General features: G+C 34.7%; 1 protein-coding gene across 11 annotated transcripts in view; it reads left to right on the plus strand.

The window, feature by feature from the left end:
• Window positions 1–27,211, plus strand: part of RIMS2 (regulating synaptic membrane exocytosis 2) — a 583,644-nt gene that overhangs the window by 251,763 nt on the left and 304,670 nt on the right. For all 11 annotated transcript variants that reach the window (XM_055314266.1, XM_055314267.1, XM_055314268.1 and 8 more), the window contains one exon: window positions 594–1,519. In XM_055314266.1, coding sequence (XP_055170241.1) covers window positions 594–1,519 — 926 coding nt within the window. The remainder of the gene's footprint in view (window positions 1–593; window positions 1,520–27,211) is intronic.

Consider the following 27,211-nt stretch of genomic DNA (forward strand, 5'->3'; position numbering starts at 1 on the left):
CCTTGGGGCTGCATCTCACAACCCCTAGATCATGACCTGAGCAGAAATCAAGCATCAGATGCTTAGCCAACTGAGCCACCGAGGGGCCTCTATGAAAAATGATTTTTTAGAGCCAGTATTTAATTTTAGTCAGAAAGTATTCAACTAGTGAGCCAAATCAGTTTGGCTTCACTATGTTTTCAAGTGACTTCATATCAAGATATTAGGAATAGAGTGTCAGGGGCAACTTTTCAGTTTCTGAATAGCAATTGGGAGATCGTCAAAGTGTATTGAGCCAAGCAAAGAAATTACAGTGAAGTCCATTTTGCAGCAGCAGTGTATGATGCTGACTCTCTTATTTCAGCACATAAGTATATTCCGTATGTAGTGTGTCGCGCATTAAAGAACAATTATCAAAAGTACCTTTAAAATTTCGTATTTGAACTGAATAAAATATTAGTAAAACTTTTGTTATGGCATGACGTTAAAAAGAAATGTTTTAAAAAAGCAAAAGAACTATTTGAATTTAATTTGTCAACTCACAAGTAAATTAATAAAACGTTGAGTTGTTTGGACGTTGCTCTTCTCATCATTCTTTTGCCTTGCTTACTTAGGACACGAAGTCCATCAATATCCAGAGATCAGAATAGAAGATACGACCAAAGAGAAGAAAGAGAAGAATATTCACAGTATGCTACTTCAGATAACGCCATGCCTAGATCTCCATCAGATTATGCTGACAGGAGGTCTCAGCGTGAACCTCAGTTTTATGAAGAGTCTGACCACATAAATTACAGGGACTCCAACAGGAGAAGTCATAGGCATTCCAAAGAATACATCGTAGATGATGAGGACGTGGACAGCAGAGATGAATATGAAAGGCAAAGGAGAGAGGAGGAATACCAGGCGCGCTATCGAAGTGATCCGAATTTGGCCCGTTATCCAGTAAAGCCGCAGCCCTATGAAGAACAAATGCGTATTCACGCTGAAGTGTCCAGAGCAAGGCATGAGAGGAGGCATAGTGATGTTTCTTTGGCAAATGCTGAACTGGAAGACTCTAGGATTTCTATGCTGAGGGTGGAACGACCATCAAGGCAAAGATCTATATCTGAACGTAGAGCTGCCATGGAAAATCAGCGGTCTTACTCAATGGAAAGAACTCGAGAGGCTCAGGGACCAAGTTCTTATCCACAAAGGACCACAAATCATAGTCCTCCCACCCCCCGGAGAAGTCCAATACCCATTGATAGACCGGACATGAAACGTACTGACTCATTGAGGAAACAACACCACTTAGATCCTAGCTCTGCTGTGAGGAAAACCAAACGGGAAAAGATGGAAACAATGTTAAGGAATGATTCTCTCAGTTCAGACCAGTCAGAGTCAGTGAGACCTCCACCACCAAAGCCTCATAAATCAAAGAAAGGAGGTAAAATGCGTCAGGTTTCATTGAGCAGTTCAGAGGAGGAATTAGCTTCCACACCTGAATACACAAGTTGTGATGACGTTGAGATTGAAAGTGAGAGTGTAAGTGAAAAAGGTAAGTGCTGTCTTCTCACCACACTTTCCCTGGAGTTGATTTCTTAAAGGCTTTCTTTTTAGGTTGTATTTGTGATAAACATTTAATAGATATTACTATGTTTATTTTAAAAGATTCTTAATGGTGCCAGTTATGTGAAGAAAGGTTCAAGTTTTAAAAAGTAACTATCTTCTGTTGCTCATGAGGAAGAGAAATCTACTGATTTTTTACAAAAACTGTTTTGTTGTTTCTGAAATTTTTCTTGCATCACTTCATGGTATCTTAAAAAATACCTATTAGGTATAGTTGTAAAATAACATCTTGTGTGTGTTTCAAAGTATTTATTATAGAATATCTGAAATGTTCCTCAAAGTATAAAGAATGAAATACAAACTATCCATAATCTTTTCCCCCAAATATAACCCTTGTTAACATTTTGTTTTTTTCCCTTTTTCCTATGTGTGTATATTTCACATATTTATAAAATTGGTATCATGCTAAACATAATTAGTATTCTGATTATTTTCAATTTATATCATATCATTAACTTTTTTTCCAAGCCATTAGATATTCTTTAGAGATATGTTTTTGAAATGACTGCACTTAGTAGTCTATCATATGGTTGTAGCACAAACTAACTGTTCCTTCATTTGGGGGCATTGCAGTTGTTTCCGATTGCTAGCACAAACAATATTAATGGTTATCTTTACATAAGAATTTTTGCCTAATCCATGAGTATTTCACTAATATATATCCATGCTTTGATTCTTATAAGCTTTTGATTCAGAAAACCAGCTTGCTTTCCACGTAGGCTATAACACTCCATACTCCTGTCAGAAGTTAAGTTATCAGGTGCTAAATACCAAATCTTTGCAGTTGAATAGGCTTCAAAAATGCTATCTCTTTGTTATTTTAACTTGAATTTGGTTGTGCAGTTGCATGTTTTATATTTTATTGGTGTTTGACATCTTCTATGAATTATCTGTTCATTTCTGTTATTTCTTCTGCCCATGTTCCTACTGGGTATTAGTGTTTCCCTTATTGATTTATAAGAGCGTTTTATGTGGTTAGGATTTTTACCCATTTAACTGTCATCTTTTTCAAATGTATTTCCCATACTGATGTTTATCTACTAATATTCTGTGGTCATTTGGAAATACTGAATTTAATATAGCTGTCTTTGCATCTTTGTTTTTTTTTTTAACCTTAATGGTTAAAAAAAAAGTATCTATCTTTTATCCATAGATACTCTTATTCATCCCCAAGTCAGTTACATATTCAGCTGTGTATTTTCTCATGTTTTTATTATTTAATTTTAACCTTTAATTTTTTAATCTTTATGTAATTTATTTTGGCATATGCCAAAATACACCTGATATGTGAGTGTCTAACATGAATCCCCTCTACCACCCACCCCTGCCCACCACACACACAATTTTCTGACACCATTTGGTGAATAATTTATTTCTTCATAAGAATCAACAGGACATCAATAAAGGAATTCAAGAAGGCAGCTAGATATGAAATTAATATGGAATTATTTTGTGCTGTACCAAAATAGTTAGAAAAATGAATGAAAGGCAGTTCCCATTCTGAGCTAAAAACAAGAAATGTTGATTTAAAGATAACTAATGAGAAATGAGGGGTGCCTACATGAAGAAAGCTATAAAATTACTGAGTGACATAAAGAAAGATAATCATTGAGTGAGTAGATTCATTTCATGTTCCCAAATGGGAAGGCTAAATATTGTATAGATGCATGTTCTTTCTAAACAATGTCTTGGGGTTAAGGCCCTAGTAGTTATAGTCCCCACTGGTGCCTATATTTTTATTTCTACAAGTTAATCTGGAAGGTATGCAGGAGAAAAAAACTTAACTTTTTTTTCCCCTTCTATGCCTGTTAGGCTCACTGGGGTGGGGGATCGATGAAAGATTAACAAGAGAAAAACAAATCTATTCATCACTTGCATTTTGCATACATGTGGGAGCTTTCAGCTACTGTGAAACATAAAGGAGTAGTTAGAATTTGTGCTCTACAAGAGAATAATAGATTTTTAGAGAAATAAGACAAAAAAAGGAACTTTGAGTTTCTTTCTTTTTTAAAAAATTTTATTTTTTTAAATAAAAAAGAGAGAGAGGGAGGTGCAGAGACAGAGTCAGAGAGAAAAGCAGGCTCCAGGTAGGGAGCCCGACGGGGGACTCGACGTGGGACTCCATCCGGAGTCCCGAGGATCATGTCCCGTGCCAAAGGCAGCGCTAAATGGCTGAGTCACCTGGGCTGCCCGAACTTTGAGTTTCTGGGGTAGCAAATCATGGAAAGGTTAAGTGTATGAGGGAACCAATGGGAAAGAAGGGCTAGCTAGTAAACTTCTCTGGAGCCATGTCTTGCCTGCTAAGAAGTAATTAACTTCTGTCCTTCCTTACAGAGGGCAAGTGGGGGATACCTTTACAAATTTATGTCCTGCTTTTAGGCAAATAGAAGGGAGGGCAGGCAGCTTTTCTTGTGTTTACTTCCTCTCAGTTGTCCCTTATTCAAAATAACCCCTATTCCAAATGGCATATTAAAACAAATAAATGGGGCAGCCCGGGTGGCTCAGCCCAGGGCGTGATCCTGAAGACGCTGGATCGAGTACCACATCGGGCTTCCTGCATGGAGCCTGCTTCTCCCTCTGCTTGTGTCTCTGTGTCTCTCATGAATAAATAAACAAAATCTTAAGAAAAGAAAACTATAAAAAATAAATAAATAAAACAAATAAATGATAAGAACATAGAAAACACCACAAAGCAAAAGGGAAGAGATTATTCAACAAATGGGCTTGGGGAAAATGTATATTTAGTGAAAAAAAAAAAAGAAACCAAATTAGAGCCTCATTTCATACAAGTTGCACTGAGATTATAAACAATAAGAAAATTGTGTTTATTGAAATAGAAAGGTATAGAAGGAGAAACTGCAGATCTTAATTTTATCATAGGACATAAAGAAAGTTTATTTCCCAGAAGCTGTAATATTTCCTTAAATATAGTTAATAACCTATAGTTTGATTGTTTTCCATTTGTCTGAGTATATCATAATACTAAAAGTTAAGAAAAAGATTGGTTTACCTTTAGTGAATTAGTTTAGATTCTGTTCATTAATTCTGCTATTCTCTGCTAAAGTAATGCCTTCAGTTTTACCACTTAAAGTTGTAAAAAATAAACTTAACTAATGTTTGAAAATTCCTCCTAATATTTAAAGAAGTTTTATCAGCAGCAGTTTTTTTTCCTGTGTGCTTATATGTGGATGCATCATTTTGACTAACTTTTAAAAGATAGTTATCTCTTTGCTTTATTATCCCTAGGCTAAAGGATCTCAAAGAAGGTGTTTTAAAGCTGAGACATCTTACTCATTGTCTGTACATTTTTGTCTCTTTTCATTCTTTTGCACAGCCTTTCAAAAATGCACAAAGCAAATTTGTATCAAGTAATGTAAAGTGTTAACCAGCATTGCATAGATAGATAGCACTAGTCAGCATTATTAGTGCAGAAGGATTCTTTGCAGGCCCTTCTATATCATATTTATAGCTTCAGCTACATAGCAGGAACTTCCTGATATTTAAATAATAAAATTCTATAATCCACAGCAAGTGTATAGCTTTTTTTTCTTCACTGTCCTATTGGTTAGCCTTTTTATTTATTTATTTTTAACCTAACTTTTATTGGTGCTCTGGTGCTTTGGCTCTTTTCTTATTCATTTGTCGTTTGTCTCTTTGGATAGGTCTAATTTTAAATAAGCAGAATTTCACCCAAATTTGTAGGTAATGTCATTTCTTCATTCACTATGTTCTATTAAATGATGCTGATAATTACAATCTATGAGTGACTGGGCCATTACTATGAAACAGTAATAGGGTTTTATGGAAAGAGCATGGGTTTTACAGTCAAAGAAGAGCTCAAATCCTGGCTGTGAAATTCATTAACTACATGATCTTCCCCTAGCTATTTAACAATGTCTGTTTCCTTATCTATAAATATAAGAATATGTTCATTGTCTGGTAATTTGTCAAATAGTAGATATTAAAGACACTTTTAGATTACCTATTTAATGTTTTTTGATAGTCAACAATAGCTATGACTTCTCTGAGACAGCTTTCAAGAGTTTTAGCTGAACGTGTAGTCATGGTTATGTGGATTATGGTTATTTATGTTGGTTTCACCTCTTCCACAATCTGCCACATGTTGAACTAGGCTTATATTTTTAGCCTAAGAAGAATATACTTTTTAACTTGTTGAGATATAGTTTTGAAATGTAAATGCAGTGTGTTACTAAATACTAGACACCTATTTATTCCTTTTTTGGCCAAATACTTCTTAGTGTCTATTATTTGCAAGATGTTGGATTGGCTCTAATATAAAATATAGAGATGAATAGGACATATTTTCTACCCTTAATAAATTGAGAGTCTAAAATAACTAGCAATATAAGCCTGTTGTATTATAGATACTGTAGGACTTCAGAAAGAGAGGCACTGGTTAGCTCCACTAATTTTGTGTGATTTCTATGTTTTGTGACACTAATTACATAGTTATGTTGTCAATCATTTGCTCAATTCACAAAGGATTCTGTTTTTGTTTTTAAGCAAGTGAGATCGTTGTGAAGAGTTTTAGTTTCCCTCGTCTTCCAAGTTCTAACTTGGTTGTTGCAGGTCTCTTTTGTTTTTCTGTAAAATCTTGAGGAACTGAGCTGGTAAATGTGAGCATACATCTGTGTGACAGTGTCCTGAGTTATAAATTGTGAAATGTTTGATTCGATTATTAGACTCTGGAAAGTAGCACATCCTTTAACTTACTTTTGGGAAGGAGTGAATAGAGGTGTGCAGGTGGAGAAATTTGGAGAACAGATCCATGACAGGAAAAAGGAGCAATGGACTGCAAATGTCCAAATAGAAGCACGAATCTCAAAGTATTAAATACAAATGCTGAAGATATCAGCTTTATATATGTCTGAATTTGGGTGTCAGTATCAATAGTGAAATTTATCTGATTGTATAATCTCAAGTTTCTTAAAATGTTTAAGTAATTGATTCACTGTGTGTGTTTATAAGGAAAATAGACCACTGAAGTACTGAAGTGATAGCCAATATTCTTTAGGAATCTGAAGAAAATATTGATTTATGATATTTGAGACCAATTAAACATGTAAGGAATTCTGAGCCAAGTGGACTAAAAAACTTTGAAAATAAGTTGTCATAATGGGAATATTTAAAATTTTTTCGTTTATCTTTTTTATTACTAAGACTTCCGCAAGTAAAATTTTTAAAAGTTGACGACTGATTACTTTCTGGTGTATTCATTCCATCTGTTTATAAAATAATTTTATGGCAAATAATTATTCCAATTGTAACATGAATCTTAGGGCTTTACTATGGGATAAAAAAGAACTCAACTGCATCAAAGTTACATGGGAATAATTAATCACTCTTGCTCTCTTAGGCAGCATTATGAAATTATTTCATCAATTTTTTTTTAAAAAATAAGATACTTCTTATCCGATGAGAAACCAAATTGCAAATATATATTATGAAGCTGATCTCAGACTTGAAATTATATAACATAAATATAAACAGATTAAGAAGTTAAACTAACTGAGAGTTAACTTGTAAAGTGCATAACCAGAAGATAAATTTACAAATGGAAATAAAGAATTCTTTGTTTTCTGATAAATTGTAGCACAATGACTGTTTAAGATGGCCATTCTTGGGGCAGCCTAGGTGGCTCAGTGGTTTAGTGCCGCCTTCAGCCCAGGGCCTGATCCTGGAGACCCGGGATCAAGTCCCACGTCAGGCTCCCTTCATGGAGCCTGCTTCTTCCTCTGCCTGTGTCTCTGCCTCTCTCTCCCTCTGTGTCTCTCGTGAATCAATAAATTAAAAAAAAAAATCTTTAAGATGGCCATTCTTTCTCTTTGCAACAATACTTTTTAATTATAGATGAAACACTATGTTAAGCATTTGCCTAAAGAAAAAGGATTATTTTTAATGGAAAATATAGTACCCAACATATCATATCTTACAAATTTCAGTTTGTGGGATATTTTAGATGGTGCTTAGCTAGTTGAATGAAAAATTAAAAGCAAAGTTAAAGACTAATTTTTGAAGTTAGTTTGGAATATAGAAGTCTCTGTTAAGTTGGTTTAAAATTCAATAGATGATGTTTAGATATTGATATTTACTACAGCTTAAACATTGATTATGAAATTTACTCAGTAGATAGAAAAATATGAAGGTTTATGAAACACATATTAATTGATAAGAAGTATAACAGAGCAAATTCCCAAATGGTGTTATAAATGCTGCACAAACTGGGGATCCCTGGGTGGCTCAGCGGTTTAGCGCCTGCCTTTGGCCCAGGGCGCGATCCTGGAGTCCCGGGATCAAGTCCTGCATCGGGCTCCGGCATGGAGCCTGCTTCTTCCTCCTCCTGTGTCTCTGCCTATCTCTCTAAATAAATAAATAAATAAATAAATAAATAAATAAATAAATCTTTAAAAATAAATAAATGCTGCACAAGCCAATTATATTTGAGTTAAAAAAGCATTGAAATAGCAGAAAAGTTGGGTCTAAGAGTAATTCAGTATTTCAAGCAGTATTCAATAAATTCATTCATTTACTCATTCATTTTTTATTTCATTCAACTAAAATATATTAAATGTCAGTAATAGTATTAAAATGTGAAATATGAAAGTATTTGTATAACCCTAGAATTGCTTTTTTGTGGAACAAGAGTAAGAACTTGTGCTGTAAATTTGATTCCATTTATGCTAGCTGGGTCATCCAGGAAGATTATACATGAGTTAGGCTTTTGTTTTTGTTAATTCATGCTAGAAGCTAGATCTATTTTCCTTTCTAGGATGTATCCATGAGAAGAACTTTTTCAGGAAATATTTGGGGTATTCTTCAAAGCAGAATTCAAATTATTGCCATACATAACCCCATTATCCCTGGAACTGTGTATCTGCCTCTTTTTGTAGGGCTTAGCTTGGTTAAGAACTCTTTCAGGAGCAAATTAAGTGAGCCTGATATATACTAAAGCTCAAATATGGACTCCTACAGTACAAGACTAATGTTAATTTTTTTAACAGAGGACCTACTGAAATACAGGTAAAGGTTTAACTTCTTAGAACTATAAGGTGCTCCTGATAATTTGTCTAAATCTTGAAATACATAATTATAATCAATTTTTAATGGACTGTTGAATAAAATAGTAGGATCTATGAAGATCATGAACTTTAATGATGACTATGATGATAACAATTTAAAATAAGAACAATTTAGACTATATGTAAGATGAAGTACATCAAAGTAAGGATGTACTTTGAATAAAAGTATTAAGAGAGAATAAAAGATGTTAAAATTCTGGGTTAAGAATAAGTGGATATGAATGGAATACTTTCCAGTCTCTTCAAACCAAATGCATTTTAGTCATGACTATATTTTAGAAAACAGTACACATATTCAGAAATGTGGGTGTGTGTGTGTCAGCAGATTGAGCTCTAAATGTTATTCTTACAGATGATTCTATAAGCCATTTTATTTCAGCACATCCTGCCCTGTACATGTTGGAAATTTTTTAAAGAAAAAATTCATTTCCCATGGGACTGTTAACCTGTACTTTGTTGTATTTGAAGATACTTAGGATTTAATTAACTTAGAATTTGAGTGTTGTGTCCTATTCTGGAAATGGCAGAAGGGGGCAGATTTCCAAATTTTACTGAGGAAGCTGGAAGTACCTATTTCTAATTTTGAACCTAAGATGCATTTTCCCAAAGAAATAATAAGTGACAATTAGTTATAACTTTTTATTCATTCGATTCTGTAAATTTAGGGAGTCAGTTCTAGGTACTAAGCTAGATACTCTGACCCTGTGTTGTAAAAGGCATACCATACATCTCGGTTTTTGTTTTGCTTTTTTAATCTGGGAAATGTTTTTTAGTTCACCTTTATTTTTGAAGGATAATTTCTTTAGATATAGAATTTTTGGTTGACAGTCTTTCTCTTTTCTTGCAGCACTTTGTATATGTCATTCTATTTTTTCTTCTGGAGATAAAGGGTCTTGTGTGTTGCTGTTTTTGGTATATTCTCTTTGTCTTTGGATTTCAGCAGTTTGACTGTCACGTTTCTAGGTTTAAGCCTTTTGTGTATATCCTACTGAGAGGTAATGAAGCTTTGTGGATCTATAGATTAATGTTTTTCCTTAAATTTTGGAAGTTTTCAGTCATTATTTCTTCAACCAGTTTTTCTGTTGCTTTTTTTTCTTGCAAGAATCCCATTAAGTGTATGTTCATATTCTTGATGTTTTCCTACATGTCCATGAGGTTCTTTTCATCTTTTTTTCAATGTATATTTTCTCTCTGTCTTTCAGAGGGATAAGTTCTGTTTTTGCTCTCTGGTAGAGTACACTGATTGTTTCATCTGCCATCTCAGATCTGCAGTTGAAGTCATGTGTTATGAATATTCATTTTGGCTATTGCATTTTTCACTCTAGAATTGTCATTTCTTTTCTTTTATAGTTTTATTTCTCTATTGGGAGTCCCTATTTATTGAGTCATTGTCATCATATTTTCCTGTGATTCTTTGACATTATTTTTAAATACATTTTTAAGAGAACATCTGGGTTCATTCAGTGTTAGTTTCTTTACCTTTTTTCCTGGTTATGGGTCACATTTTCCTCTTTCTTTGCATGTCTCGTAATTTTTGGTTGAAAACTGGACATTTTTGATGATGTGCTGTAATAGCTCTGTTTTCTTACTTATTTTCCTGACGACTGATTATCTTGTCCTGTTTTTTCTTTTCTCTTTTCTTTCTTTTCTTTTTTCTTTTTTCTTTTCTTTTCTTTCTTTTCTTTTCTTTTCTTTTCTTTCTTTTCTTTTCTTTTCTCTTTCTTTCTTTTTTCTTTTCTTTCTTTTCTTCTTTTCCTTTTTTTCTTTTCTATCTGTTCCCATTGTGGTATATGTCCACTGATCTCTCTGCTGTTTGTTTTACTCAAATATGTGTGTGTGTGTGTACATATGTGTGTCTGTGTATCCACTTTCCTATAATTCGCTCCCATGTCTGCAGAGCCAAACTGTTAGCCAAAGATTTAGGCAGAAGTCATGCTTAAGTATTTTGAGATTGTAAGGCTTCTATCCTCTACCAATCAATCTGTGTATGGTGTGGGGACACATTCAAAGTTCAGCCAATTCTCCTACATGCTGCATGACTCCAACTGTATAATATTCTGGAAAGGACAAAAGTATGGAGACAGAAAAAAGGTTAGTGGTCATTAGGGGTCTGAGCAGAAGGAGGAAGGAAGGGATGAATAGGCAAAGCAAAGGAGATATTTTAGGGCAGTAAAATTATTCTGTAAGATACTGCAATGGTGGATACAAGTCATTATACATTTATCAAAACGTATAGCATATGCAACAGAAGAATGAATCCTAATATAAGCTATAGAATTTGTCAGTAATGATGTGACAATGTCAACTCATCTGTTGTAACAAATATATCACACATCTTGCACAATTGCAATTGTTAATAATAGAGGGAATTGAGGGATGAGAGTGGGGATATATGGGAATTCTCTGCTTTGAGCTCAATTTTTCTATAAAGCTAAAACTACTCAAAAAAATTTTTTTAAACACGAACAAACGACCAGCATTCTGTAAGTGTTCATAAAGACAAACCCAGACTGATACCAAAACAAACAAACAAACAAAAACAAAGTTCAGCCAGTTCTCAAGGCACTCTTAGGTTTCACTTACTACCACGCTCTTTTGGCATCTCCCCTGAATATGGTATGCTTTCCTAGTCATTCTGAAAAGTGTGGAGAGTTTATCTAGCTTCTTTCTGTGGTCTCTCATTTCCAGTGTCTCCCTGTAACATTTCTGGTTGGTCTGCCTTTACCTTCTGTGGAACTACAGTCTTAGACTAGTAAAACTGCTGATTTTCTGTTTCTCTGTTTGTTTCCTCTTGACTTTGTCTCTTCTATGGGCTATCACTCCCATGGGTTTTCAGTCTCACCCCAAATCAAGTAGCAGAGGTCTGATAGCAGAGCTGTTGTTTTTCCCAGACAGCACCACACTGATAAAACTATCGATCCTTTCTATAGACCCTGGCTTTTGTATGTACTGTGCCAGAAGAGGGTTATAGGAGCAATCCCAGGTAAGCAGATAACAAATGTCTATTGTTATTATCTGAATATCTAGAGGGTTTTCTCAATTTTTTATGTGTCTTAGATTTCCATAGCTATGCGATTGTTGTTTTTGATAATTTTGTCCAGGCTTGCACTTGGTTTTTTGAAGAGAACTAGTTAGTTGATATTTCGTGCCACTAACCCAGAGATTCTTCCTTTGTCATGATTTTGTGAGTGTGGAATTCAGACAGGATTCAGTTGGGTAATTTTTCTTCTTCATTTGGTGTTATTGAGTTCAATTGATGAAATTTAATTGGTAGAATGGGCTATTCTGGAGGGTTCCAGGTGTCTTTGCTTTTATATCTGGCACCTTGGCGGGCATGGTTGGAAGATTACTCCAACCATGGGGTTGGGATTCTGAATCAGTGCACCTACATTTGGGCTCTTCAACATAGCTGTTTCTAGTTAGTAGGACTTTTTCTACAGGATGGCCCAGGGCTCACAGAGATAGACTTAACCAAATACTATTTATTTTGACCTAGCTTTGAAGTCATGCAGCATCATTCCCACCATATTCTTGGTTATAAACAAGTTACAGTAAACAAGTTACATGATATGGAAGGAGCCTATAAAAGGGCATGAACATTATGAGATACAGTTCACTGAAGGACCATCCTTGGAGTCTAGCTACCATAGGGGCTATAATGTGTGATATGTAGGGATTTTTTGTTTTTTCTCATTCCCATGAGTTTATTCTTAAGCCTCTTCTCTAGATACATTTTCCTCAATCTTTCAATTTTTTTCTTCCTAGGGCCCAAGTCTTTGTGTCCATACATATTCTTACCCATAGCACTTCTTTTTCTACACAAAGGGGATGACCAGATATACCATCTAAAACTCTATTAAGAGGATTTTCCTCACTGTTGTCTTCAAGACCTTCTCTGAGTGGGACAGCAGTCTAGTTTGGCAAAAGAAAATTTTTCTTTTGCTTTGGGGAGCAAAAATATTTATTTATATAAATAAAAATATACATAAAATATACATAAATATAAATATAAATATAAATATATAAATATATAAATATAAATATATATATATATTGAACTGAACTATCAATGAATCAGGCATGAATTTCGTCTCCTTTTTTCACAGTCATAATGGCCCCCATATATGGCCATAGATGTAAATTGAGAAAGAGATGCTGATATAACAATAGTAGTTGGTGTGTAAGTCTGGGATACCTGCAGACGCAGTTTACTTATATCTCCTGGCCTTACTTAAGTTCACACATGGATGCATCTCTTCTGTCTCATAATGGATTGTTGTTTGACATGTCCAGCCGTTTGATTTGTTGAGCCCAGGAGACCCTAGCTTATATCGGGCACTTCTGATTGTTTGGACACTTGATCAAATCTTTGTCCCTACCAAGGCCAGGAGCATACCAGGGGCAGTTTTTTAAGTAGTATGTAATTTTCCACTGCAAGCTACATGGTCTTGATCCACAAACCTAGGGATGTACATCTTGATTCCCCTATTGAAGCTTGCCCTAAGTTTCACATGGCATCTTTTCCCACCATTGATGCTTCTACTAGCACACCTTCTGTAGTATCATATGACTCAAGTGTCAGGGCTACTCGCACTATAGCTTGAACTTAATCTAGAGTTGCTTCTTGCTCTGGGTTCCATTTGAAGCCAGAAACCTTCTATAATTATTGGTAAATGAATTAAAGCAGTATTCACCAGTGTGGATTATGTTGCCTTCAGAATCCAGAGGCTGTCTACCAGGCATTGTGTATTTTTCTCATTGGTGGTAGGTGCAAGATATAATAATTTTTCTTTTGCTTTGGGGAGATGATCTACCATGCCCATGACCATTGGGTCCCTAAATAGTTCTCTGATATTGTGGGCTCCTGAATCTTCATAGAGTTATCTTCCACTCTTTGGAGATGTGCATAAATAACGTCTCCAGTATAATAGCTACTTCTTTCTCGCTGATACAGTGAGTGAGTCAATGTGATGTTCTGTGGAGTGTCCTTATGGCCTTTGTCTTTGAGAGCTATATTATGATAGAGGGCAGTAGAGTTAACATAACCCTGGGGAAGACTAATTAATACCTATTCTTGTCCATCCTGAGCATATGTGAATGTTTCCAGTCTTTCTTGATAGGAAAGGGAAAAAAACACATTTTCCAGTTCAGTGGCTTCATTTCTTATATTTGAGTCTGTATTAGTTGTCTCTAGGAAGGATACCATTTTGTCATAGCAGCTTCGACTGGGGCTACTTTGTTGAGTTTATTCCACTGTCATTTTCCAGGATGTGTTGATACTTGTTTTTTAGGTGCCACCCTGGTGAGTTAAAAAGAGGAGATAATGTGAACCATCATGTTTGCATGCTTTGTTTTTGATTTAATCTTTGCTGGTTGGGGAGGGCATTATCAGGAGCTTCCACGTGACTTTTCCCATTTGATATTTTTTAACCCACAAGCCAAGGAACATTAGCTCTTCCAAATACCAAGTTTGTCTATTTGGGGACTGCTGCAATTACTACTGTAACAACTGGATAATTTGGAAACAACATCTGTAAGGCAATAAAGACAGAAAGACTTGGAAAAGGAGAAATTAAGTTGTGAACAGGTGCTTCAACTAAATCCACAGGAATTTGAAGCTGGAGATGACCTAATTAGGAAAGAGGTCAGGAGGGCTGGATATGGCTACTGCCTGGGGAGGGTAGGCAGGTCTTGGCCAGGGTATGTGTATTTCTTGGGTGAAGGACTCAGCTACAAGCAGTGAGCATGTAGCACTTGGGACAGCTTGAGGAATGAGTGTAATTATAGATGATACATAGCTACATCCAGTAAGATTTTTTTTCTCAGAATTGTCCCCTTATTTTTATAAGAGGGATATTACAATTCTATGTGTCCTTTATCCATATGCCCTTTTGAAACTGAGGGAAAATTTTCTAGAAGTCTTCTCTGCAGACTTCTTCATATATATGTATTTCTTCCCAGCATGTTTTACATGTTGGTAATGAGCATTGAACACTATAGCAGGTATTTAGGAATTTCCAAGACTAATGGTAATATTAAACTGTCACTGAATAGAACAGTAGAACAATATTTTAATATTGTTAGAACAATAGAACAATATTTTATTCGTTGAGAAACCTTTAGACAGGCTACTTAAGTGATTATTATATCCAATAGGTATAAAACATTTTTAAATATTGATATCAAAGTGTAACAAGCAGTCTCCTAGTTGATTAATCTTTATTTTCTGTCACATACAATACTATTTTACTAAAAAAGATCTCATTATTTTATGAAATAGTCATTTACACAAAATTCGGTTTTCAAAATAAAGCTTTACCTTTACTCCAAGGTAAACAACAGAAATGAATTAAGGCTTCAGATTCAAATATTAGTTTGTAAATATTATGTAAAATAATAACTGTGTTTTTTGTATGCCAAATGAAAATTTCCCCTTCTCTGCCTATTTATTAAAAATTCAAATAAAAAAAAAACCCACCTCAAATGGATGCATTTGTAATGCTGGTATTGCCAAACTGCCATATTGGATTACATTTATATCTGGTAAAAAAGTGTTTAAATAGCATTTTTCAAACAAGACAATGTTGATTTTGAGTTATAGGTTAGGCAGGTATATTCAAACATTGATATTTCTATCTCGTAATTGAAAAGCTTTGACAAAATTATCCAAGTGAAACAGTGAGCAAATACACAGAATCAAATGCAGACCCATCTTGACTTAATTTATTTTGAGTCAACTGGAATGATTTCTGTAATCCACTTATACTTAGCTATATTTTGAAAAAATTCTTGTTACTAAACTTTACTCTTTTATTACTGTTTCCGAATTGGCTCAGTCATTACAGTTTTCACATGCCCCTCCCCAGACTCTCTCTTTTTCTCTCTGCTCTTTTTCCACCTCTCTGCCTCCTGCTATTCCCCCCCTATATTCTCCCTCTCTCTTCTTCTGCTTCTCTGTTGCCTATCCCCACTGCATGCACTTAACATCTTTGTATGGTGTCTTCTGTCAAGATTTATTATATTTCAGGTATGCTAATAAGTTGCATATCACTTTATTTTAATCCAGCTCCCATCTGAAAGATAAGTCTATTTTATATAAACCACATTTTATGGAAAAGGTTCTATTAATTAAACACTTCTAATGTTAGAAAATTAGAAGGGCTCGTTCAGGTTCTTTTTTATTATTAGGCTACCTTGAGAGCTATAGAGAAAAGGGATAATATGTTATGCAACCTAATGCCTATTCCCATCTCCTACCCCTGAGAATCCCCTTTGGTAGACTTTATATGAAGTTAAGATTATATTTAAATTTTAAATTTAAAGGTGAATTTTCCCAGGATGAAAGGCATTTCACATCACATTCATTACTTCATATCATTTTAATGATATTAAGTAGTAAATTGGAAGTATATAATGTCACTGGACATGATGTTTGAATTTACATATTATTTCTTAGTAATAGACTTGACTGCATTAGCTATTGAAAACTTTATATCTGTTCAGAAAAAAGTATAAGAAACTATTTAGTTCTATGAATTCTAGTTTTCAGAGCAGATTAAAATTAATTATTATCTTATTGTGAAAACATACTTAGGGAATCATACTTAGTATTTTTAATAAAATTATTTTATTCTAATTTTTAATAGCTTCTATTGTTAAAAAGTTTATAAATATGAATTTGAAAATATTTGTAAGAATAAAGACCCAAATAAAATGATTAATATTCACTTATAAACGCCATGTAAAGATTAGCAGATGAAAAAGGAAAATTAGAATTAATCCTATGTAGGAAGGCATTAATTTTTTGAAGCAGTGTTAATAAAGAGGGCATTTGCTTATTGGTTAATACTAACATTTTAACTAGAAATTTAAGGTTTAAACTATATTTTCTTTTACCAAGAAACGGATAAGTATTATCTCAATTATATTCATTTGGATATGTTTGGGAAAGTTAAATACATGATGTTTGAAATGAAAAAAAGAAGAAAAAAGAAATTTATAAGCCATTGAGGAACTGGTGTGGTTGATAGGTTTATTAATAATCCTTTTTTTTAATAGACAGTGTGGCTTATTAGAAAGAGCAATGGATTGAAGATATGGGTGCTCTTCTAGGCTCTGCCAGTGACCCCATTGTAATCTTTGGAAAGTTATTTAATTTTCTGGGCTTCAATTTCCTCTCTAAATGGAAGAAAATAGAATAATTCAATATTTTTAAAACTATGCTCAATGAAGCACCAGATATCTGGGCTGTTGCTGAAGAGGATATACGGGCACAGATGAGCAATTGGATCTTCTACTTTGTTTCAACCAAACTTTGTTCTTAACCAGTTTTATATTTGGAGGTTTTGTTAGGAAGGAGGCTCCATTGCATAAAGAAGTGTGGAAATAGCTAGACTTGTTATTTTAATTAATCAGTCAATTCATTCCATTAGTTTATGTTCCATGCAGTACTCTGTATGCCAGAGTCTACAACAGTTAAAAAAAAAAAAAAGACAAATTTCTTGAGGTCAAAGAGGTAACAAGAAGCCAGATCATTCAGGGATTAGTAAGCTGTTGCAAGAACTTTGGTTTTCACTTTAAGTGACCAGAGAAGCCATTGGAAGAGAAATAAATGACTTGGTCTAATTTATCTTTTAAGGACCACTCTTGATGTTATATTGAAAACAGAACTGAAAGGAACAAAGATGGGGTGCAGGAAGAACAGTGAGGAGGTTAATCTAGTACACAATGGGAGGTAATGGTTATAGAAGTTGGTAGTAGTGGGGCTGAAGAGAGGTAGTTGGATTTTGGGTATACTTTTGAAATACACCCAACAGAATTTTCTGATGGTTCAGAAGTGGGTTGTGAAAGTAAGAGATGTAGTGAAGGATTACTGCAAAGATTTTTGTCTAAGGAAGTGGAAGGAAGAACTTGCCATCAAATAACATCAGGAAATTGTGACAGTTTTTTTTCTTTTTTTTTTTTTTTTGCAAGGGGAGGGGAGGACATTCAAGCATTAGGTTTTGTACATACTAAGTTTGAATTTTCTATCAGATATCTTTAAAAAAATTTTTTTAAGATTTTATTTATTCATGAGAGACAGAAAGGGAGAGAAGCAGAGATACAGGCAAGGGAGAAGCAGGCTCCTCACAGGGAGCTCGGTGTGGGACTTGATATCCAGACCCAGGATCACACCCTGAGCCAAAGGCAGATGCTCAACCGCTGAGCCACCCAGGTCTCCCAGTGAATTTTCTATCAAATATCTAAATGGAAATGATGAGTCAGCTATTGGGTATGCTAATCTGGAACTCACTGGCATGGCTTGGTTTGTATACATAAATGTGGAAGCCATCAATATGATGCAGGCTGGCTGGATCTGAGAAGCCAGAGAAGGGTCCCCCAGGACCAGCCAAGAGGATCCTTGGCTTTGTGCAGGATAGAAATCAAATGCCAGTTGAGAGGAAGTGAGAACAGGATTCATTTAAGATACAAAGAAAGAGTAGATACAGACAGAGCATCTGGGAGACTCAAAGGAGAGTGAGTCTTGTCTTACCTGGAGCCGGCAAAGTTTCGTTTTACTGAAAACTGTGGTCTGATGCCCATGTCTTCTCAAGAATCCAGAAACAAGGAGTGTTCAGGTGTCCTGTGTAAGTCACTTATGCCCTGGAGCCAGGAGTCTTGCAAGCCAGCGGTCTTGGAAAGCGTTCATGACAACCCAACCCAGTCACTCCTTAGATATTATCTATTGTGCTAGAAGACTCCAAAGAAAATTGTTAACTACTTGACCCTTACAAGGAGGACATAATATTATCTGTTCTATAATGCCTGAGTAAGGTGGGCATATAGTTCCTAGCAAAAATAGAAGCAGGGAAAAGAGTGGAAAATAACAGCTTTTCATGGTGCCCCTTTAGTTTCCGTGACTCAAATATATGTATGATAATTAAAGCCAATGTGACTGGAAAAGACTACTGACAGTGTATTTCTAGGAAAAAGGAGTTCTCAGGATTAAACTCCTGGAATACTCCCACAACTAGAAGGGAATGAGGAAAAATCAGCAAAAGAAAATTAAGAGTAACTGCTCAATGAAGTAGAAGGAAAACCAGGAGGAATGTGATGTCCCAGGATCCAACTGAAAAAAGTATTCCAAGAATTATTGATAATGTCATTTGTTGCTTAGGAGTCAAAGACTGATCATTAACCACTAGATTTAACAACGCAGAAGCAGACCTTGCACTTTTAGTGGAGTGGTGGGTTTGGAAGTCTGAAGTGGGCTCAAGAAAAATATGGAAAGGGACACCTGGGTGGCTTAGTGGTTTAGCGCCTGCCTTCAGCCCAGGGTGTGGTCCTGGAGTCCAGAGGTCGAGTCCCTCATCAGGCACCCTACATGGAGCCTGCTTCTCCCTCTGCCTATGTTTCTGCCTCTCTCTCTTTGTGTGTTTCTCTCATGCATAAATAAATAAAATAATTTTTTAAAAAAAGAAAGAAAAATATGGGAAGGAGGGAGTTGGAAGTGATGAGTATGGATAGCTCTTTTGGGGAGTTTTGCTGTATAGAGGAACAACAACAGTGAGAAAAAGTGGTAGCTACAGAGTGAGCAATTTTTTTAAGATGGGAGACAATGTTCTGATGGGGGTGATTACATAGGGAAAATTTGATGATGCAGGAGAAAGAAAAGACAATTATTAGATCTTTATCTTTATGTAATGAAAGAAGATGGGATTTAGTACACTAGTGGATAGGATGACTTGCTGTAGGAGCAAGGGCAAGGACAGTTTGTTCATAATAACAGAAAGGAAGGCAGACTATATGAAAACAGGTGTATGTACGTTGAACTGTGATTGGTTCTTTAAGTGTGGAATGTCTTGTTTGATTATTTCTTTTTTCTGCAAGTGGGAAAGGTAGCAGAGCCATTATCTGTGAATCAGGATTGGGGGAATTGGCTAAAGTTGTATGGATAGGGAAAATGTAAATTCTTATCTGGGAGAGTAGAAAAGACAATAAACGAAGGAAATGTAGTACTATTGGGTGAAAGAAATATAAACTGACCTGGAATTAGTGGTTATAGATTTTCAGGGAGATGAATTTGTGTGGTTTTGTGTTTTTTTCACTGGATATATTCAGCTACCCAGGTCAAAACATGGATGTCTTAGTCCATTTGTGCTGCTATAAGAAAATCCCATAGCCTGGATAGTTTATAAATAGAAATTTATTTCTCACAGTTCTAGAGGCTGGAAGTCTGAGATGCGGTGCCAGGATGGTTAGGTGCAACCTCTTCCAGTCCCATACTTGTTGTATCCTCATGTGGCAGAAGGGAGCAGGCTAGTTCTCTGGGGTCTCTGTTTTAAGGGCACCAATCCCAGTCATGGTGACTCTGCCCTCATGACTCAGACACCTCCAAAAGCCCCACCTCCTAATAGCATTACCTTGGAGGTTAGGATATCAACATACGAATTTGGGGGAGAGGGTCACAGGGACACAAACAGTACCAGAAAGGAGAACCAGAAAGGAGGCAAAGGAGTTTAAAATATTGGCATGTATGTGCAAATGGGATTTAAATTATGTATGGGAGTTGGGGCAGAGGAAGCAAGGGGGTAATTAAAAGAGCTAAGGGAAAATTAAAAAAAGAAACTTGGTGGCATATATGGTTTGTAGGTATCAGTACGTTAGAAGAGTTATTTAAATTAGGATACTATAGAGAATGAGCTTCTTAATTGTTTTATTTTGTTTTCCTGTTAGACTGTGTGTAACCTCCTTGAAGGCAGAGATCTTGCCTATTTTCTTTCTTTTGTATCCCAGAAATTAGCCTGAGGCCTGGCACCTGGTAGGCTCTTAACAGATATTTTTTTTAATAAATGGATGACTATATGGAACAATGAGTGAGTGAATGAATGAAACAATGTTTTTATGATTTCTTTTTGCTTCAACACTGTATGATTTATGTCAGTTATATGTTAGCTTAAAAAATTATTTTGCTTTGGTTCTAAAGCTCAGAGTGTACTACCTGATATCAAATAAAACAAATGAAAGAACTATTAGGGAAAAAACATAAAGTTTGAACTATTTATAAAAACAACATGAAGGGGAGCCTGGGTGGCTCAGTCAGTTAAGTGTCTGTCTTTGGCTCAGGTCATGATCCCAGGTCCTCGGCTCAAGCCCCAAATGGGGCTTCTGCTCAGTGGGTAGGAGTTTGCTTCTCCCCCTCCCTCTGTGTGTTGTCTTGCTCTTGCTCTTTCCCAAGTAAATAAATAAAATCTTAAAAAAAAAAAAAAAAAAACCACAATGGGGAAACAATAAGTAAGTAGACTTCACATATAGTTAGGAAAGCATGTTCTTGTAAACCTACTTTCCTGATTGTGAGAGATTCAGGTTATCTCAGCTCAGATTAAATTAATATATCCCAAATGACAAGAGCAATACTTACTAAAATTCCAATCATGGATTTTTAAAGATTTTTTATTCTTGCTTACTTGTGTTGGATTAATTTTATTTTTAGCCACTTTTAGGTAGCCCCTTAAAATTGTTTAAAATCCATTGCAAAGTAATTACTTAATCAAGAGTTATTTTTAATATGAAGCATAATTAGAGGCTCATTTGGATTATGTGACCTTTGAGTTACTGAATAGGGTCAAATCTGTAGGATAATGATTCTATAGAATATATTTTTAACACAGGATTAAGAATGTGAATTTTCAAGGTAGACTACATGGATTTTTAAATCTAGCTCTATTATATTCTAATAATGTGATCTTGGGCAAATTATTTGAGCTTCTCAATTGTACTTTTCTCACCTGCAAAATATAACACTATTATCTAGTTGTTTTTTTTTTTTTTAAGATTTTATTTATTCATGAGAAACACAGAGAGAGAGGCAGAGACATAGACAGAGGGAGAAGCAGGCTCCTTGTAGGGAGCCTGATGCGGGGCTCCATCTCTGGATGGAGATCACACCCTGAACCCAAGGCAGGCACTCAACTGCTAAGCTATCCAGGGGTCCCACTATTATCTAGTTTAAATAGTTATTGTGAGGATTAAATAAGATAATCATGTAGAGTGTGTATTCCAGTCACTACAAATAACACCAAAGCTTAGTTGTGTAAAACAACCATTTAATATGCTTATGGTATCTATGGGTCAAGAATTTGAACAGGGCTTCTCTGGGACTGCTTGTCTCTGTTCTTCCTTGTCTGGGACCTCAGCGGGAGTTGGAGGTGAAGTGGTAGGGAGCGGTGGTGGAACAGCTGAGCCTCTTCAGGTATATCTCTCTCCATGTGATCACTCTAGCATGGCATCCTCAAGGAAATAGACTTCTTATGAGTTCACAAACCCAGAGCACATGTTCCGAGACAATGTCAGGAGGAAACCACGCTGTCCTTTTACACTACCATTTTATTGTTCTCTTAATACATAAAACAATCGATATTATCTCACATCTGATGAAATTAGTTACCTGAGTTGATAATAACAATCAACAATTCCCATACATTGTTTCCAGTATGAAACATAATTCACACTCAAGATCGTAGTCCTTTCCTAGAGATATGGATAATTTCTAATATCTTGTATAGCTTTAATCCTCTCCTTTCTTTTCATTAAAGAAATTGAGATTGACATTAGCACAGATGCAAATTTGAATTAATTCTACTTTGAATTTACTTTTGTTAAAAAATTAAATAACTTGTAAACTGTATTATTTTACCACTAGTAGCATTACTCGTGACAGTTTACAACTGTGTTTTAATAGTGGTTGAACTACTAATGCAGATCATGACATAATATCCAATTACAGGTTGAGGGAAAGATTATTTGCTAAAATTCTACTATTTACCATTTCCCAAACATATTATATATGTTCATATTGGCAGCAATAGTTTGATATATTCTCCTTTCTTTCCCAAGGTTGTACATTTTATTTTCCGTTAAGAAAATAAAAGCACCAAAAAAAAAAAAAAAAAAAAAAAAAAGCACCTGGGTGGCTCAGTGGTTGAGCATCTGCCTTCTGCTCAGGTTGTGATCCTGGGGTCCTGGGGTCAAGTCCCTAATGGGGCTCCCCACAGAGGGCCTGCTTCTCCCTCTGCCTGTGTCTCTGCCTCTCTCTGTGTGTCTCTCATGAATAAATAAATAAAATCTTAAAAAAAAAAGAAAAGCCTCTAGTAAGTAAAAATTTACTGTCTCTGTCAAGATACAGTTTAAATATCACCTATATCCATTGCCTAAGTATTAATCTCTCCATTTTCTGAATGATAATTTTTCATGAATTGCCACAATTTTGATTCTAAGAAGCAAATTTTTCCCCAATATAATATCTTAGAAATAGAGATAATTCTTACCATTACGTTTATCATTGTTTAATGGCAGCATTTTTTTAGTAATACATGAAATAATGGTATGTATTATAAATGACAGCAACTTAGATGAAATAAAATAGATTATAATGGATGTATATTATAGTAAGGTATGTTAAAAATTGTTATGCTGTTTTATATATTTTGCCTATCTTTTTAGAATGTGAGTTTCTTGGTCCTATTTGTATCCATAGAACCTAGAACAGTTTTATACTGTGTCATAATTAAAAAGAATTCTAATGGATATAATATATACAATCATTGTATTATCAATATATTCTTCTTTAACAATGTGATTTTAATCAATTGCATGTTATTGAAGAAGAATATATTGATAACACCAAAGGAGCAAGATTAAAAAAAAAACGAGCTAATTATGTATAATGTTTTATCTTCCTATTTAAAGTGTTAATGTATTTTGAGTAGCCTTGGTTTTGCTTTGGAAGTTGAGACTAGGTCCAAAGAATCTATCTGGCCCTTTAGATCTATGGACTTTTATGTTTTGGTTCATATCTTTAAAGTTCATTGCTTCAGAAGATTTCAATGTATTAGGAACAAATTACCATAAACCTAGTGGTTTAAAACAACATGCATTTATTATCTCACAATTTCTATTATTCAGGAGTTTCAGCACGGCTTAGCTGTGCACCCTGCTTAGAGTCTGAAAGCTACAAGGGTGTTGGCTGGGCTGTGTTCTTATCTGTAGGCTCAACTGAGGAAGAATATGGTTCCAAGTTCAGTGAGATTGTCGGCAGAATACATTTTCTTGTGCCTGGATGCTACCCAAAGTTCTTAGATGATACCCATAGTTCCTAAAGACCGCCTGCTGTTCCTTGACACATAGGCCTCTCATCATGACTGCTTACTTCATCAAGCTAGCAAAGATCATCTCTAGAACAAATTGACTGGCTATATAGTCCTGCTAATGATATCATGGGAGTGATATTCCATCACCTTGTCATCTCACCATCTTGATTAGGAGGAAAAGCATGAACACCACAAGGTGGGGATAATGGGGCAATACCTTAGAATCAGTTTTCCACATTCACCCTAACAGTTGTTTCTGAAGCAACTCCATGGAACATAGTTGGAAAACCATTGCCTTAGAGAATATTCACTCTATATAACTTTTTTTTTTTTAACCTTGAGTCTCCTTTAATACTGAACTGAACATGTTTTTTAGGGGAGGAAATACTTATGCTTTATTATCAGTTTTAATGGCTACCTTATGAAGAAAAATGACCCTCCAGGAAGGTTTCAGCATTATGTCTCAAAATATAGCTCCTGAAACACTTGTTCCATTACAAAGATTAGTGTTTCAATTAGGTTTGTGTAAACTGTATATTATATAATTCATGTAAAGGAGCATATTGTTATTACTGTATGAAAAATCCTTCACTTAAGAAATCTATTTAATTACATTTAATCTAGAGTTTTCTAGATTTATTTGACTAGAAGACCTTTATATTACTCGACCTATTAACATTTTGCAGAATTAGTGTTCCTTGTTGGGAAATGCTAACATATATAGCCTTTGACAAGTTGAAGAGAAGGGCAAAATATCAAGGAGAGAAATGAGAAGAAAAAGAAAAGATTGTAGATGAATTTTCTCTGTTTTAGAATGAAAGTTTAATTATTTCATTTTAATGGTGATGCAAATGATATCATCAAATGGGGATGCCTCTACAATTTGCAAAGAACTTTCATCACCAGAATTGTATTTAAACCTCTCAACAATCTGTTAGATATCACAATTAATCTCTTTTTATATAGATGAGGAAATGAGGCCTAATGTATTATTTGACTTGCCTGAGTCCTAAAATTAGTAAGGAGTGAAACATATACTTTAATGTAGGTTTTCTGGCTCTAGCTATAAAACTCTTTCTGCCACCACATGCTGTGTCCTTAAAATTTGGTTAAAAATGAGGATGTTGAATGCTTTCATATAATAATGTGATTTAATTGTAAAACCTCTGTTAACTTGAAGTAACTAAAACAATGACATAAATAGTTAATAAATGCCTGCCTTCATTAGTGACTTAGAAAAAAATGTAATCAATAGAATATCCAATTTTTTTTTCTCTGCATATTTAACACACAACACAAACATACACACAAACATATGCACTGTAGGACTGGTTTGTGTTTTACAGTGGAGTTAAGTGAAGCAGAAAATCTTAGCCTAAGACATGAGCTTTTGATTACTATTTTTAATCAGGCTTCATATTTGAGTACGTTTAACTTACAGTAATAGAATCACTAAATATCAGAGTTACATAAAATTTAGTGTGCTTTTTTTTGTGTGTAACTTCCTAACAGAAGCACCGATCTTTCCTACATCATGCTAAAAAGTGTTATTCCAGCCTTTTTTCTTTGAATTGGGAAAAATTGCAAAGATAGTAGAGTTCCTGTGTGCCTTTTCCCTGGTTTCCTTCAGTGATTACATCTTGTATATTTATAGCACAATATCAAACCAGGAAATTGGCATCAATTTATTTAGTTTATATAGTTTTATGACGTCACATATATGGATTTATAAATGCCTGCTATTATAAAGATACAGAACTTCTATATCACCACAAAGATCATTGTTATGCTAACCCTTTATAGTAACATTTTCTTCTTCCCTTTACTCATCCCTAACCTCTGCTAACCACTGATTTATTTTTCATCTCTATAATTTTATCATTTACAGAATATTGTATGAATGAAATCATATGGTATGTAACATTTTGCGACTTTTTTTTCCCATTCTGCATATTGCCCTTGAGGTCCATCTCTGTTGTATGTATAAATAGTTTTTCCTTTTTTATTACTGAGTAGTATTCAATGGTATGGATATACCACAGTTTGTTTGGTCATTTGCTTATTGAAAGATATTTTGGTTGTTTCCACTTTTTAGCTATTAAAAATAAAGATTTTATTTTGGTGAAATTTCTCTTCATATAGAGAATCTAGTCTTTTACCATTAAATGTGATCTTAGCTGTAGGTTTTCAGTTGATTATTTATTTGAGCACATTCTCTTGTATTCCTTGTTTTTTGAAAGGTTTTTTTTTTAAATCATGAATTTTTTTCTCCATTAATGAATAAGATCATGTGATTTTTCTTGTTTAGTTTATGAATATGATAAGATGCATTGATTTTCAATATTCAACCAGCCTTGCATTCCAGCAATAAACTTCATTTGGTCAGAGTGTATAATACTTTTTATATATTGCTGATTCGATTTGTTTTTGCTGAGTAATATTTTGTTAAGTATTTATGTGTTCATGAGGGATATTGGTCTCCTTTTTTTTTTGTTGTTTGCCATTTTCCTTTTTGTATTCTGTTCCCTCTGATTTTTATTTCTCTGTTTTCTTTTTCTTGCCTTCCAGTGGGTTAGTTGAACATCTTTTTAAGCATTGCATTTTGATTCATCTGTAATGTTTTTTGAGTATATTTCTTCGCATTTTTTTTTTTGTTTTTGGTGTTTTAAGGGAGTGCTCTAGGTATCTATTACACATGGACAACATCACATCCGACCGGTTTTACATTTTACTAGAGTGCGGTGTAGAAACCTTACACACTTTAAGTTCCTTTGCCTTTTCCTGTTTCTAATGTAATTTTCTTAAATATTTCTTCTATATATGTCAAAAAGCAATGTATATTTTTTGCTTCAAACAACAGATGTAATTTAGAAAGCTCAAGAGGAAAAGGAAAGTCTATTGCATTAAGCCATATTTTTGCTTACTATGTTCTTTATTCCTTCTCAATATTTCCAGGTTCTCTCTTTTTTTGTTATTTTTGTTTCCAGAACTTTCTTTAGTCATTCCTTCAGGGTAGGTTGGCTGGTGACAAATTCTCTTAGTTTTCTTTTGTCTGAGAATTTATTTTTCTGTCATTTCTGAGATAAGCTTTACTGTGTTTAGAATGAGGGTTGACATTCTTTTCTTTCAGCAATTAAAAATATCATTCCATTTTCTTCTGGCCTCCAAGGTTTCTGATCAGAAATCTACTGTTATTTGAATTGTTTTCCCTCTTGAGGTAAGGTGGTGTTTTTCTCTTGCTACTTTCAAGACAGTTTGTCTTCAGTTTTTAGTTTGATGACAGTGTGCCTTGCTACAGATTTCTTTGAGTGTTTCTGGTTTGGGGGGTTTTGTAGTTTTTGGAATCAGACTCAGCTTATACGTTTTACAAATTTGGGAAATTTTCAGTCACTG

Source organism: Nyctereutes procyonoides, unplaced genomic scaffold (genome assembly GCF_905146905.1).
Source record: "Nyctereutes procyonoides isolate TBG_1078 unplaced genomic scaffold, NYPRO_anot_genome, whole genome shotgun sequence".
In the NCBI taxonomy this organism is placed as follows: Eukaryota; Metazoa; Chordata; class Mammalia; order Carnivora; family Canidae; genus Nyctereutes; species Nyctereutes procyonoides.